This window comes from Camarhynchus parvulus, chromosome 6, assembly GCF_901933205.1.
Source record: "Camarhynchus parvulus chromosome 6, STF_HiC, whole genome shotgun sequence".
Classification (NCBI taxonomy): Eukaryota; Metazoa; Chordata; class Aves; order Passeriformes; family Thraupidae; genus Camarhynchus; species Camarhynchus parvulus.
In genome coordinates this window covers 6,902,213-6,919,076 of record NC_044576.1, presented here as the reverse complement: position 1 = coordinate 6,919,076, position 16,864 = coordinate 6,902,213, and the positions used below count along the sequence as shown (strand labels likewise).

The window sequence follows — 16,864 nt, the reverse complement described above, 5'->3', positions numbered from 1 at the left end:
TATCTGTTAGACTGTAGACAAGTTTTCAATTACTGGTGAAAACCACCAAGGCCAGATTGTCTATTTTCTCTACCTTGACAGAACAAATATACTGTCACAAAAGACATCTTTCAATTTCTGAGTTACATCAATTTCTGAGTTACATGAATGTCTTTGGCATGCTTCACTAGCTTTCTACAGTACAGAATTTGTTTGAAGGAAGAAAAAAGAGAATAAGACAGCACATACAGATGACAATGACAGAATGAAAACTACAGTTAAGTCACTCCACAGGCAATCACAACAGTTCATGCACTAGGATCAACAAGTTGAAAGTTTTACAAACTAGGCTTGATCTCCACGAGGTGAGCCATGAGAGCTCCAGAAACCTGACTGCCTTCATTCTCACCAGTCCTCTTACTCCTCCTCCTCTCACTGTCGGCCTTTTCAATCTTTGATTTTATAGATGCTGCCTCTGTTCTCATGTCTCTAGCAGACTTCGGTGTAATGGAAGGCAGGTAAACTTGAGTAGCTTCTGATAAGGATGTGTTCCTTGATGTACTGTCTTCTTCATCATCAGAGACCTCTGACTGCATCTTTTTCTCTTCATCAGAAAGACGATCCACAAGCTTTAATGTCTCACCACTAATTCCCTTAAAATATTCAATAGAATGTTTACATACCTCCCTAAGCTGATTTTTCTTTACTTTAACTGTTGTCATGGTGACGGAGGTAGATCTTACCTTTACTGGTAATTTAGAAGGAAGTTGTTTTGGTTTTTCTTTCTCTACCTGCTCTTGTTTTGGCAGGGCTGGAGTTCTTCTAGCTAGATTACTCCTATGTGTGTTTTTTACAGGAATCCTAGACCTTGCTTCTAGACAGGGAGAAGAATTATTTTGTTTTGCTTTGTCAGGCTTACTAGCCTCTTTCGCTTTACTCCCTGTATTGCTTTGGAGATTATTTTGGGAAAAGACTTGTTTTACTGAGCTGGCCTTTACAGGAAGCTTTGATTTTCCTCTAGCTCCTACCAACTCTGTTGACTTTTGCTGCTCTCCGTGTGGCTTTTGCTTATCTCTTACTCTGTGTCCTTGTGTTGTCCCTGTACCTTTTCCTGAAGTGCTTTTCGCTTGATTAGCTTTCTGGAGGGAACATTTCAGTTCCAAATGTTCTTTTAGCACTACATTAGAGGTAATATCATCTGTAGGGACAGCAGATGAATCCAAATTGTTGTTGTTATTAAAATTATCTTTTGGAAAATCAGTGTTTTCTGTTTGCCTACAGCTTGTCTGGCTAGAAGCTGAACTCGCAATCACTGCTACAGTTTCATTTTCTAATCCCTCACCACTTGGCATCACAGCTTCTATCTTATCTGTCACTTCTCCAGGGCCATCTTTCTTCAGAGTCATGGTGGAAGCAGAAATTCCCATTTTAATTGGTGTGCGCAATTTGGGATCAACTTTGGAAGCGTTTACTGCTGCCGATGATTTCTCCAGTGAGTTACTACCAAGTGTTTGTTCCATGCAATCTCCACTGGCCTGGATGCCGGGCTTATTTTCAACTGCTGTTGTTTCTACTGGTCTCTCTAGGTTTGTTTCTACAGTGCTGTCCCCTGCCTGTGGCTGTGTGATGGCAGTGACTGTACTTTTATCCCCTTCCCCCTTGTCCCCTGACTTCCCTTCAGAAGTATGCTCACCAATCTGAAAAAATTGGAGTCTTTCTTCAACAAAATCCCTCTTGCTCATGTCAATTGCACCACTGCGAGTCATCTCAAACATCTTCCCCTCATGAAATGGGAAGGGGTTGGGCTCGCTAGTTGGCGTACTCTCATCTGTTGGAGTTCTGGCTGGTGTTGTGTCAGGTGTCGTTGCTTGAGATCTGTCTTCCACTGCCAGACCAAATGGCTTAGCCTCATCCTCCCTTGATTTAGTCTCAAACACTTCATCGTCACCTCGGTTATTCGACCACGGGTCAAAATCTAGACTCTTGGTGGCCACAGTTTTGAAAGGTGTTGCGAATTCTTCGTCTACTTTGTAACTGAAATACGAGTCAGGAAATACAGTCCTGTCAGGGTGTCTGCCTTCCAAAGAGAAAAACTGTGCCCCTGACTTCTTATCGCTCTTATCTCCAGCTTTGTCAGAAGATGGACCTTTGGAAGATGTCTTGTCTTCTTCAGGGCCTACCTTGCCTTCCTCCTCAATGACTTCAAGCTTACTCTGGCTAAAACAGCGATCAGTCTGCTTTAGAATGCCTTCTGTAGTCCATACGTCCTTTTTGGTTTCAACTGCCGGACCTGCAAGTTTAGAATCACTCTCAGTTAAACCATCATCTTCATCTTGCAAATCATAACCGTCCAGAGAGTCAATCTCTGTCGCATCGGTATCATGGGAGAATTCTGCAGTGGTTGCTATGGAACACTCTGTGACAGACTGGTCATTGTTACTCCCATTTTGCACTACATCATTCTGGGGTGAATCAACCCCATTGTCAAACTCATTGGGTTTCCCAGAAGTGGGATGTCCTAACTCTTTCTGTTTCTCAATCTTTTCAGGGGCTTTGGGTTTTGAGATCTCTTTCTGGTCATCTTCCAGCTCTTTCAGTTTGAACGTATACTTTTTAAGTGGAACAGGTTGATAGAGGGATTCATCATCACTGGAGTCACTGACATCTGCTCCCGGTGGCACAGGAGAAGGTGGCTGCACTCTGATGACAGGTTCAGCCAGTTGGCACTTGTCGTGTTCATCTTGCAAGTTCACTTCAGTCATCTCCATCTCACTCTCAGTGGAATAATGAGGCTTCTTTTCTGATTCACCTTGATCTGCATCCAGTGGTGGAGGAGGAGGGAATTCAATATAGGCAACTCTGTTACCTTTGGGTCTTTTGTTAGAGTCCTTATTTATAAGATTAGGTAATGTTTTGTCGATCTGTGGTTCCTCAACCTCTGCCTGTTTCACAGATGTTGACTTAGCCTCTGCTTCCTCCTCTGACTCCTCAGACACCTCAGGTATAGGGCTGGGCTTGCCTGGGATATAAGCTATCAGTGAGTCAGGTGTTTTAGATGTAAACTCGTAACTCACTTCCTCTGAACTTGGTGTTTCTGGTGTTAAAGGGCTTTTACCAGAGCTGTCTATAAAGGACACTTGTTCTAGCGTGTCATCCTCTGGACTACCTTGTGGAGAAGGAGGCTGTTTTTGCTGCCTAGCTGTGTAAAATGTCCCCCTCGTCTCTTGTACCGTCTTACTTTCCTGACTGACAATTTTTTTAATACTACCTTGTTGCACCTCTTTCTCATATTGCTTTCCTACTTGAACAAAACTGACATAAACAGGTAAGGTCTTAATTTCTTTTACTCCCTCAGTGCTCACTAGTGGTGCAACTTTATTCAAGTAATCACTGGCACCGGGGTCAGCTATGTCACTCGAAGGAAATTCCTTTCCTGGGCTACATTCTAAAGAATCTGGTGATTTGCTAGGGGATAGCTCTGTTTCCTCAGCAGGAGGACTTAGACCTATTGAGCTCTGCTGCTTGGTAACTTCTCTGATTTCTGAATGCTTTATTTTTTCATCTTCCACATAATCAATCTGCCTTTCAACTTTCTCCTGAATCACAGCTGATTGGGATACTTTAGCTGAAAGTTCATAGACACCATCAAGCATGGCTCTCTTCTCCTCAACAATTCTGACTGGGATATGGGACACAGCAATTTCTTCTTTCCTTTTAGATATTTTATCAGCCACTTCACCATTACGTTCCCCCTCCCTGACAACAAATTCTCTGTATAAAACCCTTTTTGAGGGGGATTTTACAGTCAGTTCCTTCACTTCTTCTGAATGGATTCCATTTGAGGCCACTTTGTGCTCTGTCACAGTGATAAATTCACTTTTTTGGTCAGTTTTAGATTCAGCATGATCAACATGGTTTTCTTTTACTGTATCTGGAACCAGCACATGTGAAAGCTTTTCCTTCTGTGTTTTATGATTAGAAGTTCCAGGACTTTCCCACGTCCTATAGATTTTTTTGTCCCAGTGTCCTTTCGTTGTTGAGTCTGAGCCATACGCCAGGTCTTTTGCCCGTGGTTCTGAAATGCATTCTGGCACGCCTTTCCTCATCTCAGTTCTTTGTGTGTCTGAAGCATGAGAGTCTTCCACAGCTTTCCCTTTACCTGGAACAAGGTCGTCCTGTATTTTCACCTCTTTCTGTAAAGCTGTGCTCCCATCAATGACCTCTATTTGCTTTGCGTGTTTCTCTCTTGAATAGGACTGATACACTGGTAACTTACTTTCTTGCAATTTTTTAATTGGAATTTTGGACTGACCATCCAGCTTTTTTTCTTCTTGAGTTACGTCCTTACTTCTGGGACTTATACCTTGCTCAAATTTAAGCCTAATGGAACTGAGCTTTGATTGCTTCAGCTGAAATCCAGTCTCAGGCACTCCAGTCTGCTGAGCACTTCCTTTGTGTTCCATAGTTCGTTTAGAGTCCTCTGCAGTTTGCACATATATCCTTTTTTCAGGACTGCTGGGCAAACTGGATGCTTTCCTTTCATCCACCTTGGGAAAGCACTTCCCATCATGTGCATACTGCTTCACCTTACTCCACTCATCCCCAGATGATGGCAATTCAGAGAGCAGAACTTTCTCGGGGCTGCTGCTGGCAGAGCTCTGGCTAGAATGTATTTCCTTGCCATTTTTTTTATGCTGCTTTTTCTCTGGAGACTGTAGCTCATCATTCAACTTCTCTGTTTTATCCCGAAAAAACTGGGATACTTCAGTCAGTTTCTCTTCTGCCTCTTTAACAGTCCTGTCCACCCTGTCTTCATATATCAACTTTTCTCTACCTCTGTCTAATCTGTCCTCAGTAAAGCGCATCCACATCGCATGTTTGTGACTACTAACATCTCCAGTGTAGTGTAACACTGTCACTTTATCATAATGATCCTCCTTAGACACTTTACCTACACCATTTTCAGATACATCTTTATAGATTTTGGAGAGAATCTCTTTTTTGGGGGCAGTAGCTACTTTTTCTCTGCATCGTTTATCAGTCCCCTGTAACTCTGCACTAAGGGGTAGAGCATGGTCAGTAACTGACTCCTCAGTATCAGAATGAGACACATCTAGCTTTTCTGAAAGAAGCATTTTCTCAGCAAACCTGTAAGACTCCCCTCTTAGTTCTGACAACTCATCATCATGGTATTCTACTGAGTGCTGACTCAAAAGCTTCAGTGTTTTGTAAGAGTCATCAGACATGAGTTGAGCAGAACTAGGGCGACTGTCTTCTTCCTGGGACACGGGAGTGTTAACTCTAGAGGATTCCAGATAAGAAGGAAGTGACTCTTCGGCCGTGAGCTCCTCTTCTTCTTGCTGACCTTGTTCGTCTGAACAAGGAAAAGCATCATGTTTTTCCAACTCTTTTAAGTTAATATCTCCCCGAGGTAAGTCTTTCTGATACACATACATTTCTTTTTCTGGATGCTTTTTTGTTTCTCTAATAATGACTTCAGTAGGTTCAGCCTGATTACCTTGTTCAATATGGACCTCTATTATTCGCTCCAGTTTGGGTTTCATTTTGCTGTCCTTCTCTGCATGTTGTGGTGAAGTTTCAGCAGACTTGCTAACATCAGACGTTACTGACGATTTATGTTCAAACAGACCTGCCAGTTCTTTGGAAGGGTCACGTCCAGACTGAAAGGCTTTCATTATGTCATGAACAGACATTGTTTCCTCAATTCTTTCAGAGGTGCTTTCTGTGCACGGAGGTTTATGATAAACCATCCTAGTTGTTGTAGTGATATGAGTTTCTTCTTTCACTCGGACACCTTTACTAAGGACGCACTTATGGTCGTCCTCTTCACTGCCACTGGCTTTCATTTGAAAAGCTTTAACCTTCTCTTTAATGGACCCAGAAGGTTTTTGCTCCAGCTCCATAAATGCAGGGGAAGGTTTTGAGGCTGGTAGCTCCTCAGCCTTCTGCTCTGGAATATCTTCCGAAGATGGTTCATAGCTGCGGATGACATGAACTACTTCAGTTCTTGTTTCTGTAATGACGGGGGGGATGGGCACATCATGGAAAAGTGGTTTTGGCCCTGTGCTTTCAGCACTTTGTGGGGCAGAAGGTGTCTTTTCACTCCTCGTTTCAAAGCCACTGTCAGACAAGGGACTTTTATCTTGATCATGTTGAGAAAAGTCATCTGGAGACTCTAAAATAGTGTCTGTTCCAAAAAAGGAGTCTGCAATTTTACATAACTCCTTTTCCGACGTTGAAGGCCTCATGGAGGCTGGAGGCATTTTAAGTTTATGTTCCTGCAAAGCGATAGCTGGTTTTAAAATGCGCTTTTGTCTCTCTTCACCTTCTTTTTTCCCCTCTTCAAACTTGTACTTTATGTTTGTTAATGAACTGCTACCGATATCATTCGCTAAGTAATCAATAACTTTTGACAAGCTATAATCCTTTTCCGACATGGTTTTAGTTTTAATTTGGACCTTCTCTGGAACAGATATAGGAGGGCTTGTCAAAGCTTGCTGTCTCGCTTCATCAATCTCCTCTGTACTGAACTCTACCCAGTCATCCTCAGACAGGTGTCCTTGATCACTTTTGGGTACTTTAGCCGACCCTTTACTTTCTAAACATACATCCTTTTTCAGAATCTCACTAACTTTTACTAAGTCCTCTTTTACTTTCTCAACAATTTTAAAGGGCTCTTCATCATCAATTCTACCCTCTTTTGGTATGTCAGGTTGGAACGGCTTGTCCTCTGCGACATCTGTCTGCAATATCGCAGTCATTCTTATCAGATCCTCTTTCATTTCAGCAACATCTTTCAGTATCTCCTGACTGGAGGATAAGGAAGATGGTGTGGACAGTTTGAGAGCAGAAGGTGCTAAAAACAAGGATGATTTTATTGGAGATGAAGTTCGAGTAAAGGTAGGCTGTGTGCGCGCCTCTGTAGTCAATGTTTTAATAGGTGACAGTAACGCAGCAGCTGATTTTGTAAGTGAAGACGACTCTGGGAGCTTCTTTAATGCTGGTTCGGACAAAACATTGACTACAGAATATACCGGCACTGTTATTGTTGATGAAGTTACTGATGAGGTAGTTGCAGATATTGACCCAAGGGCTGTGTACAAAGCACCTGCAGGAGGAGTTCTCATTGACTGGAAAGCTGATGGTGCTGAAGACACAAATGACCTGAGTGGAGAAAATGACATTGTTGTAGCTGTTGAAAACACTCTCTCAGCCGTGTCAGCAACTGCGTTAGCAGCACAAGTTGCAGAATGCGCAGCTGCAGAGATCTTGTCTTGAAAAACACCTGCAGCTTTGGATCCATTTATTAAGTTGGCAGAAGATGGGTATTTCAGAGGTGACACAGACCCATTGAGCAATGGTACATCTGTGTGCCCAGCTACATGTTTTGCTGGCGACGAGAGAGACGAGGCCATCATGACTTTAGTGGATGAAACAGCATCAACTGCTGACTTAGCAGGTGACACCACTGACTTTAGAGGGGACGATAAAAGTGAGGATGCTGATGTGATGACCGATTTAAGTGGCAAGCTCGAAGAGTACATGTTAATGTTGGATTTGGGGGATGCTGGAGGCGTCATGGTTATGGATGATCTCTCCAAGAGAGATCCTGCTGTAGTCACTGGAGATGTCCGAGAGGGGAATGTGGTAGTGGAGGCCAGCCCTTTGAGACTGGCAGCTTCTGTGACTGCGGGAGCTCTGATGAAAGAGCCTGAAGTGACCTGCATGTTGTAGGGAGGCTGCGAGACCACAGTTTTTATTGGTGAAGAGATTGTCCGAAACGATCTAATCGGAGATGCTACATCACTAACAGATTTAACTGAAGACGTGGTAGAAGCTCCTAATGTGGATTTGATTGGAGAAGTAGAAGAAACAGACCATATTGATTTTAATGGGGAAGCTGTAGGAGTGTTAGAGGAAGAGCTTGATAAGGAAGTGAAGCCTGATTTGGTTTGCCCAGGCACTGTAATTGGAGCTGTTGTCCATGACTGATATGGCCGTGTTGAAAAGAATGGCTTGTATGAGTAAGTAGCAGGTAGGGATCTTGTTGCTCCTGCACTCCGTTCAACTGTTTCTTAAATTGTTAAATTAAAATCAAACATAAAAATCAACAAAAATGGTTGAAAAACAGAGAGACCAGAGAAGAAAATTGGTCAGTAAACGTTGTAATATTACAAAAAGCAAGTACAATTGTTTGCATGAGTTGGGATGAAAGAGGCAAAAGAAGATTTAAAAAAGGAAAGAAAAATATTAGGAACGAGCCATATACTGATAACTGGTCCAAACCAAAAAGCAACATGAAATGGAAGACAGAAAGCACATAGCAACCAAATCTGCAAACAATGGAGAACAGAAAACACACAAAAGGAATCCATAAGGTAAAAATAAAGCCACATCAAAATTTCTTCTCTTACTTCCTATTGACTTTCTGATGTGCTACTTCTGAAATACTCATATCAGCTTTATTTTGCCTGTTTAGGTATGTCTCTGCTTTGTGCAACTATTAGAATTATCCATTTAATAATTTCTATTGTTGTTCTGTTCAGATTTGATCCTATACAAAAATATAAACTTGCGTAAAATGACATTATGTAGCTAAAATATTTTTTTTAACCGCTTCAGAACTATTTCATGCAGAAACCAAAATTCCTTTAAGTGACAGGCAATTGATGTGCAAACTGTGAAGCAACTGGAATAAATTCAAATCTATATCTTCCATGCACAATTCGGATATGCTTCACACTCACAAAGCCAATAAGAGCAAGAGCTTTTCTGAGTCAATATTAAAAAAAAAAAAAAGAAAAAAGAAAGAAAGGAACATATGCATTTGTTTCTCATGCAATATTCCTTTTGTCTGGTAAAAATTAAAGTAAAACTTTTCATGAAATGATTTTAAGAAGCATATGTCGTAAATGAAATATGGCAAGTATGATGTATGATAGTCGTGAGCAGGCAAAGCAACTGAATCAGTTTTTATTCATGCACAAATGTCATGTCAGAACGAGCACACAGATTAATCCATTTCGTATGGTGTATTAAGCACAAATACGTAAACCTTACAAAATAATTTCACAAGAGGTCATTAAAAGAAGAGTACACTTTTTCTACAAGATGTAGTGTCTTGGTACCTTTTGAGGAGATTTCTTGTATCAGCTCAAAGACAGACCTGTTCAACTTTACAGTTCTCAAAAGGTAACATTAGAAAAGCAGTCAAAGAAAAATAGATTATGAAATAAATTCCTAGCAAGGACAAACCTGTTAAATGTTATCATTCCCCAGAACTCTCAGCTCATTCATAGGCATTTTGAACAGAATTATCATCAACCACATTTTGCATCACAGGAGGCACTCATGTCAGAAAGTGTTTCTGAGAATCCCATTACACAAACATATCCTCTGATATAGCAATAACATTCAGAGAGTTGACACTGAAAGCAACTGTAAGGATTTTTTTTCTTTTAAAGTTGGAATTAGAAATGGAGCTAAAATATCCAAAGAACTTATTCAACATACCTTTCTCTGAAGTTACACTAATAATTTGTCAAACCTGCTTATCTGTCTTATAGACAGACAGTAACTCACAGTGGAAGAAGCTCAACAAGGCTAACACTGAACTGTTGCAGCACACACACTCCTATAGAATAATGAATATTCAGTGCACCACAGGTCCATATCCTGCAAGGAGAAATGTGCTGGTCCTACAGAAGCCAATCAAAGCCCAGAAGTCAGTGTGGATGGCTGGTGATACTTCATAAAAACATTTATGTTGAAGAGAGCTTGAGTACTAGGCATGACTGGCACAGACTAAATCAAAAAATGTCTATTTTCCTTACTACAATATTTTAAAGTGGAAATACACCTCTCTCTCCCCACCCGCACAAAAACCCCGAAATGTACTTCACTAAATCAACTATTATGAAGATCTTATTAATACTATTAATTATTATGAAGATTTAATTAGCAGTAGCTGCTAACATTCACCAGAAGTTCACAGAGTCTTGAGTTCAAGAAACAAACCCCAAAATGATTCTGAGAAGAACTAATAACTTGTTCAGCAGTTAGTGTTAGGACATGTCTTCACTGGAACCCCACTGCACCGTCACGAGCTGGTCTGTCTCAACTGACTAGTGAGGCAAGCAAACCCACAGGCTGCCCTCCTCACTCCTTTTTGTCTGTCAAATCACAGATTCAGAGACATTTAAGATGCTGCTTCTGTGCTCCTTTTTGCAGTTGAAGAGCTAAAAAAATCTGCCAATTTTTTCAAATGAGACTTAATGGACCTTTGGTGGATAAATAAGACTTTTTTCCCTCCCAGTGAGGGGGAAAAAATTTATTGTGAGTGATATACACAGTCATCAAGCTTCTTCCCAGCAATTTCATTTTCCCTCTCTCTCAGTTCCCATCAAGCCTGTGACAATACCTTAACAGTCCATCAAGATGTCTCAGCAGATCTGATAGCTTCTTCAGATGCTATATGCTTGGAGTCTTCTTCCCGGCCTGAGAAGTGTAACATATTCTGGAGCACATCTGACCCAAAGAAGCCACAGATCTTATAGGATAATTAAGCAGCAGCCATCCAGTGGGAACTCCCAAGACCCGATGAAGTTTGTCTATGGATTTTATGGAATTATATCAAAGGGTCTGTTGCAGGGTAGCAACTGAGAAGTCAAAAGGGGGGGAAAAAAGGCAAGAAAAAGCCTGAAAATGAGGAACAAAAGCAGTTGACCTTAGAGAGGAGAAGTGAGGAAGAAAAGCTAAGCCAAATACATTATTGTATTCAACTGGGGAGGAAAAGAATGCCACAGGTCTGGTCAAGGGGAACATGTTTAGGAAGAAGCAATGTGTGGTGCCAGGGAATAAAAAGCATCTGCAGTGAACAGAGGAAAAAGGGAAGGGGAGGAGAAAGAAGAGGGAAAATATAAAATATGAGAGACTCTATTTTGGCTAAACATCTAAACATTTAAGCGCTTATCTGAGTGGCTTTCTGAATTTTTGTGTAACATCCCGTTCTACAGCATCTTTCTCTAATGCTTCAAAGGGGAGATGAAGAGACTCTTTTTGAAAGCAATTTGCAATCCTCCTACTCTGGAGCTACATTGCATTTTTAAAAACTATTATATTTTTACTTAACTAACACACATAATTTGCCAGTCAGGATTCTTCAAGCTCTCACAACACAAGAATTCACAGACCATCCAAGAGTTTTGTTTTAGACAGATTTTTTTTTCCTTTTCTCCTTTTTTTTTTAAATTTTTTTCCCCAGAATGACACCAAATACAACGTTTATAGAAAAAATGTCTCTTCTTATGAACAATCACATCTACATGGTTTAGTACTTTGGTAAGAGCAACTCACTCATTCCAGGCTCAGTCAGATAGCTGTAGCGCTTACGTAAAGCAAGGGAGACGAAGTTCTGGCGCCGGTCAGCCTTCTCCGTCTGCAACAAAACACAGCAGGATTTAGGGCTGGGCAATCACTGCCCCTGTCTGAGCAGACCAGTCCTCAAACCTCAGCAGGATGGGCCGCTTTTCGCGGCACACAACCCCAGAGGGGAGAATGGGTGCTTCCATTCAGCTTCAGGACGGCATGCTGAAGCCGAATTTGGGCGAGCAGGCAGGGAGGGGGCAGAGGCAGCCTCTGTTCCTGGGTGCCGTGAGATGAGTGCCAGGCACTGCCGAGCAGGGAGCGTGGCTGCACAGAAACCTGCTGTGAGTGACCACCCTTCTGGAGCAAGCAGGGAGGGACTGCAACCCTACAGTGAGCCCTCAGGTTCATTCCTCTGCTCGTGAGGTGGAAGAGCTGAGACAGCAGAAGCAGCTCTGCCTTAAAGCATCTCCGTACTGTCTTATTGCATTATCACTTAATAAACTGCTTCACACTACTAGAAATGGTGTGATTTTGCTCATTCTCTGTAAAATAAACCACCTTTGGCTAGAAACAGGAGGTCAACACAAAAGACTACAGGTACAGACAAAACATTCATAAGAGTGAGTGACCGACTGAGTATTCCCCCCAGATTAGCTTGTCCCGAAAGCACACACACCACGATGTACAACTGGCTTTAAAGTGAATACAGTAAGGACAAAAAAAGGCATGGGAGGGGATTTTTTAATATGCACAAAATGCAAAGATGTGGATTAGAAAGCAGACTACTCTTGTTAACTAATAAGTTGCCTCATAAATTGCTGAGTTCAGTGGGATAGCTGCTAGTGTGGTGTCTTTAATATTAATAGTCCTTCAGAGATAAACTCACTTGAATATATGGCTAAAAATACAGTTTGTTTAGAAAGAGAATTATTATTATAGCTATATAATCGCTCATTGGGCACAAATTCTACGGAAGTAAAGTGATGTTTTTGCTATTATTATTTTTTAACATGTAAGGAATGCTTTGGGTTGCATTGTTTGGGGTTTTTTTTTAGCTACTCTAAGCAGCAGGTGACAACTTCTATTTATTTGCCACCAGGAACAGAAAAAAACATTGCTGCTAGGTAAATTGGAAACACCTATGTAGTTTCTTTTACAAGATGATCTCATCTCTACCTACCTCTAATGAGTTAAACCCACTCACTTTTCTGACAATCTAATGTTGCAGTTTCAATGAAACAGTGAGGTTTTAAGCTGCAAATATCTGAGGTTTATTTGAAAATAGATTTGAACACAATATTTAGAAATTGCTCTTGGCTGGTTTGCTTTTTTTTGAAAGAATACAGTTTATTTACAGAGGTAAGATATTAAAAGCCACTATTGTGGCCTCAGTAGTATCTTTTTCCTTCTCAAAAATACAAGTTACCATAGCAGTGTCAGTGTTACTCCAAGAGGTAAAATATTATCCACTAAACTCCTCTTGATTTGGCCAAAATTTGACTACTTCTGATACTCATAAATATATCCTTTTTCAAAAGAAAATTAGTTAAATTTTAGACTGCTTTTATTCAGTGCTTGGTTTAATTTCATAATTTATAATCATGGAGTTTCCCATATTTGTGCAGCTCTACTGTTTTACAGCAGCCTATCAGAAGCTGAGGATGTGGTTATTTTTCTGTAGATATTATTTCAATGCCACCATTAAAAATAGTTGTTTGTTTTTTTCTATAACATACTACTTTTCTTCACTAAACCTGAAGGAAATAAAAACAGAAGACAGTGTGTATATTACCTCATCATCTTGATCTGACTCTGTTTCCTTTTGGTCCCAAGATGCATTGCAGAGACAAGGAATATTATAATGGACAGCAGGGAAAAGAATATCAGGATATGAAAAGGACCAAATTGGGAGCACAAAATGCAAGCTGATTTATAAGGCAAAGCAAATCCAAAATGTCAACACAAAAGAAAAGGAAAAAAAAATCTTACATCCAATGCAAATAAACACATGACATTACTGAAAGCATAAACCTATGACTTGCAGGCTGAAGCATGAGCTGTAAACAGAACTGTAAAAATTATAGGAACTTGACACCACAGTAACAAGAGACTTTAAAAGCGTTCTACATACAAGAAACCAATAAAACATACATTTTCAAAGCCTTTATCATATTCCAAAGCATTCTCATTACTGACAGTTCACAAGGTTTCTTTATGACTAGCAGGAAATAAAAAAAAAAAAAAAAAAAAAGAGACAAAAACTAAAGGAACAAAAAGAAATCCAACCCAACCCTAAGAAAAATGTTTACTTTTCCAAACAAATACCTTTTTGTGTGCTGGCAGAGTGATATTCAAGTTGCAAACAGCTGTTTGTGGCAGTCCTTTTGTAGTCTTTGGTTCTTTCAAAAATGATAATCGACCACAGGGTTCCTGGCTGGTGTCTCTTACCTGGAAAAGAAATTTTGCTTCAGCATTGTAATATGTAGTAATGAATGCATTAGTAAGATGTAGTAATAGTAATATAGCAGTAATAGTAATATGTAGTAATTCAGAGTCCTAGAGGAAGTTTCTGGAACAGTTCTCAGAATTTCTTTCTACAAGGAGCTTTCTAGTGTGTAAAAACTAATAGCACCAAGCTGGAGCTCAGCCTGAGGTGCTGAAGGAGAAAATGTGTTATTGTGAAAGAGTTGTAGGTCAGCCTGAAGCTCCCTGATGGCAAATCCATGCAAGACAAGGTGCTGAGTGAGTCCAACATGAGAGTTTCATACTGGGATGTTACTGACAGGCACTGTCTGCCCACTTCATTTCATTCTGCCATGTTTTGCTCTTGTGTTTACCAAAATGCTTAACAACCTCTCCAGCAGGGCAGCCGTGACAAGGCTAAGGAAAGTGAGCAGCATGCCTGGCCTTTTAGAGATGAACAGTCTGCACACACCTTCTGAAGGCTGCTCTGAAGTACAGGATGTTATTGAATGCATCTCCTTTGCTTAATCCCTCAGAAATTGTGACCTACTGGTAAATATGTGAGGGCTCCAATTTGAGATATGGTTTTAGTAAAAGGCTGTCAATCCACATCATGGGTAGTCTGTTCCCAGATGTGCCAGCAGTTCTGCTGTGGCTTCAAGCAAAGCACCCTCTCCATATTATTAACATCTTAAAGAACTACACTAACATCCCAGGGGCAGGTTAGTCCTGTAGGGCTGAAAAAGGGAAGTGGGACTGTGAGAAGAGAGGAAAGCAACAGGATCATTTATTTAATTTGTTTTTCTTTTACCTTGATAGAGAATGGCAGTCTATTTTCTTTGAAAGCATAAAAATTAAAAACAAGCTGCTGTCCTCCTTTAGTCAAAGGGGCCAGATTTCCATAGCAATCAACATAAATAGGTTTTCCTTCAAGAACCTATCAAAGCAAGAAATAGAATTCAATAAACCTCTTTTAATAGTAGAGTCATGCATATAAACATCATGATTTCCCCCAACATCGTTCCTGAGTTTAACACAAGTCCCCACTTGGTTACATTCAACAACAAATTAGAATATCACTGCGCACTATGGCAAGGTAATATGAGTACAGGCAGCTTGGAAAACCACGAGCCACCTGACTGGCTTTTCTAAAGTAAGAGTGTGTAATTTTCTTTGAGAAATAATAAGTTAGTGACTGTGACTTCACCACAAGCCAGTCCTACTCATGCTTGTGTGCCTGTAGGCCAATGAGAAGGAATTCCCTCTCTGCAAAGCCCAGCCAGGGCTACTTGACAGCAGTGAGGGCAAACCCCACTGCACACTGCACTGGGGCACCCACAAGTCCTCATGCTCCTCCAGTCTCATCCTGTTCTGTTCTTCCTTTGAGAAGTTTCATGCCACAGCCTTGCTCTGAAGCTTTATTTAGCAGGGCTTGTGTGGCTTTTGCAGGAGCTGCTGCTACTTGGAAAACACACTGCCCACCAAGAAGGAGGAAGCCAGCTGCAAGGAATGTACCTCAATGTCTTTGCTCCTGGCAACTTCCTCAAAGTTCTCTTGTTGCTCCAAAGTTTTGTCCACTTTGTCGTCAGTCATGCAGAAGCAGCGCAAATTGGATTCCACGGGGTCATTCATTTTGGCAAATATCACAAACTTTGCCATGTAAGGAACACATATTAATTCTCTGTAAAGCTGTGTTGCCAGCCCAACAGTCTCTAGTACTTGGTGGCAGTCTGCGAGCCAAAATCTGAGTGGGGAAAAGTAAACCATTAAATCAACTTTTCATTGTGCTCCAACAATTGCTTAAGGCTTAAAGAGAAACTGTGTCCTGTATCCTTGGTCATTTTGCATGTGTACTGTCTTTGCAGAATTGCCAGAGCTGGAATTTTCTTTCTGCTCTCAGCACAGGTTTAACCAACCAGAAATGGGAATACCTGGCAATGAAATCCTGACATACTTATCTAACCCTTTTCACACTGGTGTCTCATAAAACTGTCTATCTGAAGGCTCATTTGAAGCCAAAGTGAGGAAATTGAATTTCATGTGACTTTCTGTAATTTCCTGTAATGTGCTGATGCTTCACTGTACATCTGACTTGCTAAAACAAACACCTTTATAACACACACAACAAACCACATCTCCCATTCAGGCTGAACCAAATATGCCCATGGTGAAGTCTCCAGAGACAGGTGCTATACTGTTATTTTCTCATCTTATGATTAAGAGTTTGAAGACAAGTATGATAAAAATAATTTATACTTTGTATCAGTCTTTCCCACAACATTTCAGCCCTGATCTATTTGGTTTCCCAGCAATTCTCTCTCTTTTCATAAAGGTTTTTATAGTTGCAATGTCATTTACTGATTGATAAACTCTCTACCTTCTATGCCATGAATTTTCTTCACTAGGATTTGTACAAATCCTGTAAAATGCCTCCATTTAGCATGTATGTCCATTAAGTCCATCAAGATTAATTTCAACTCATCATTTTTTACAAAAGATATTTTTGTGAGAGCAATTTAATATAATTTTCAACTAAAAATCCCACAGCCAGAAATTAAACATCTTTAAATTTTTAAACAAACACATTTTTATGAATCCCCCCCTTTTTTTTTTTCTAATGGGATGAACATTTTAAGCTTTCCCTTTCTGTTGCCATTTACAGCAAAACCAAAGCCCTGTGTGGCATGGTAGCCTTCAGAGGAAGAGGCTGCATGCCTGCCAGGAGGCTCTGTCCCAGCCAGGCCAGAGCTTTGTGTGTGTGGGACACTGATGGGCAGTGACACAGCAGCATCTGAGCCATCACCGATTCACCAGCCTCGTGAGAGGCTTCCAGAAAGCCAGAACACAACCTCCCAGCCAGGTGCTGGCCAAGGGAAGGCACTCCTGAGGTGCAGTTGGCAGGGTCTGCTCCCATACCTGGCAGAAACATTGGTGGTGAAGGAGACGCAGTCATTGGAAAACGTCAGCGGCGTGGTGCCCGTGATATCCTCCCACTGCGCGGGCGAAGTGCCTCCTGTGCAAACACACACCAGGC

At 41.0% G+C, this 16,864-nt stretch overlaps 1 protein-coding gene across 29 annotated transcripts in view; it reads right to left on the bottom strand.

Annotated features, from left to right (window-relative positions):
- Positions 1 to 16,864, bottom strand: part of ANK3 (ankyrin 3) — a 284,651-nt gene that overhangs the window by 26,366 nt on the left and 241,421 nt on the right. For 18 of the 29 annotated variants that reach the window (XM_030950841.1, XM_030950832.1, XM_030950843.1 and 15 more), the window contains 7 exons: positions 16,747 to 16,843; positions 15,346 to 15,574; positions 14,642 to 14,767; positions 13,693 to 13,815; positions 13,160 to 13,186; positions 11,356 to 11,437; positions 326 to 8,074 (listed from right to left, as the gene is read on the bottom strand). In XM_030950841.1, coding sequence (XP_030806701.1) covers positions 326 to 8,074; positions 11,356 to 11,437; positions 13,160 to 13,186; positions 13,693 to 13,815; positions 14,642 to 14,767; positions 15,346 to 15,574; positions 16,747 to 16,843 — 8,433 coding nt within the window. The remainder of the gene's footprint in view (positions 1 to 325; positions 8,075 to 11,355; positions 11,438 to 13,159; positions 13,187 to 13,692; positions 13,816 to 14,641; positions 14,768 to 15,345; positions 15,575 to 16,746; positions 16,844 to 16,864) is intronic. The other 11 variants (XM_030950835.1, XM_030950845.1, XM_030950857.1 and 8 more) reach the window with 6 other exon arrangements.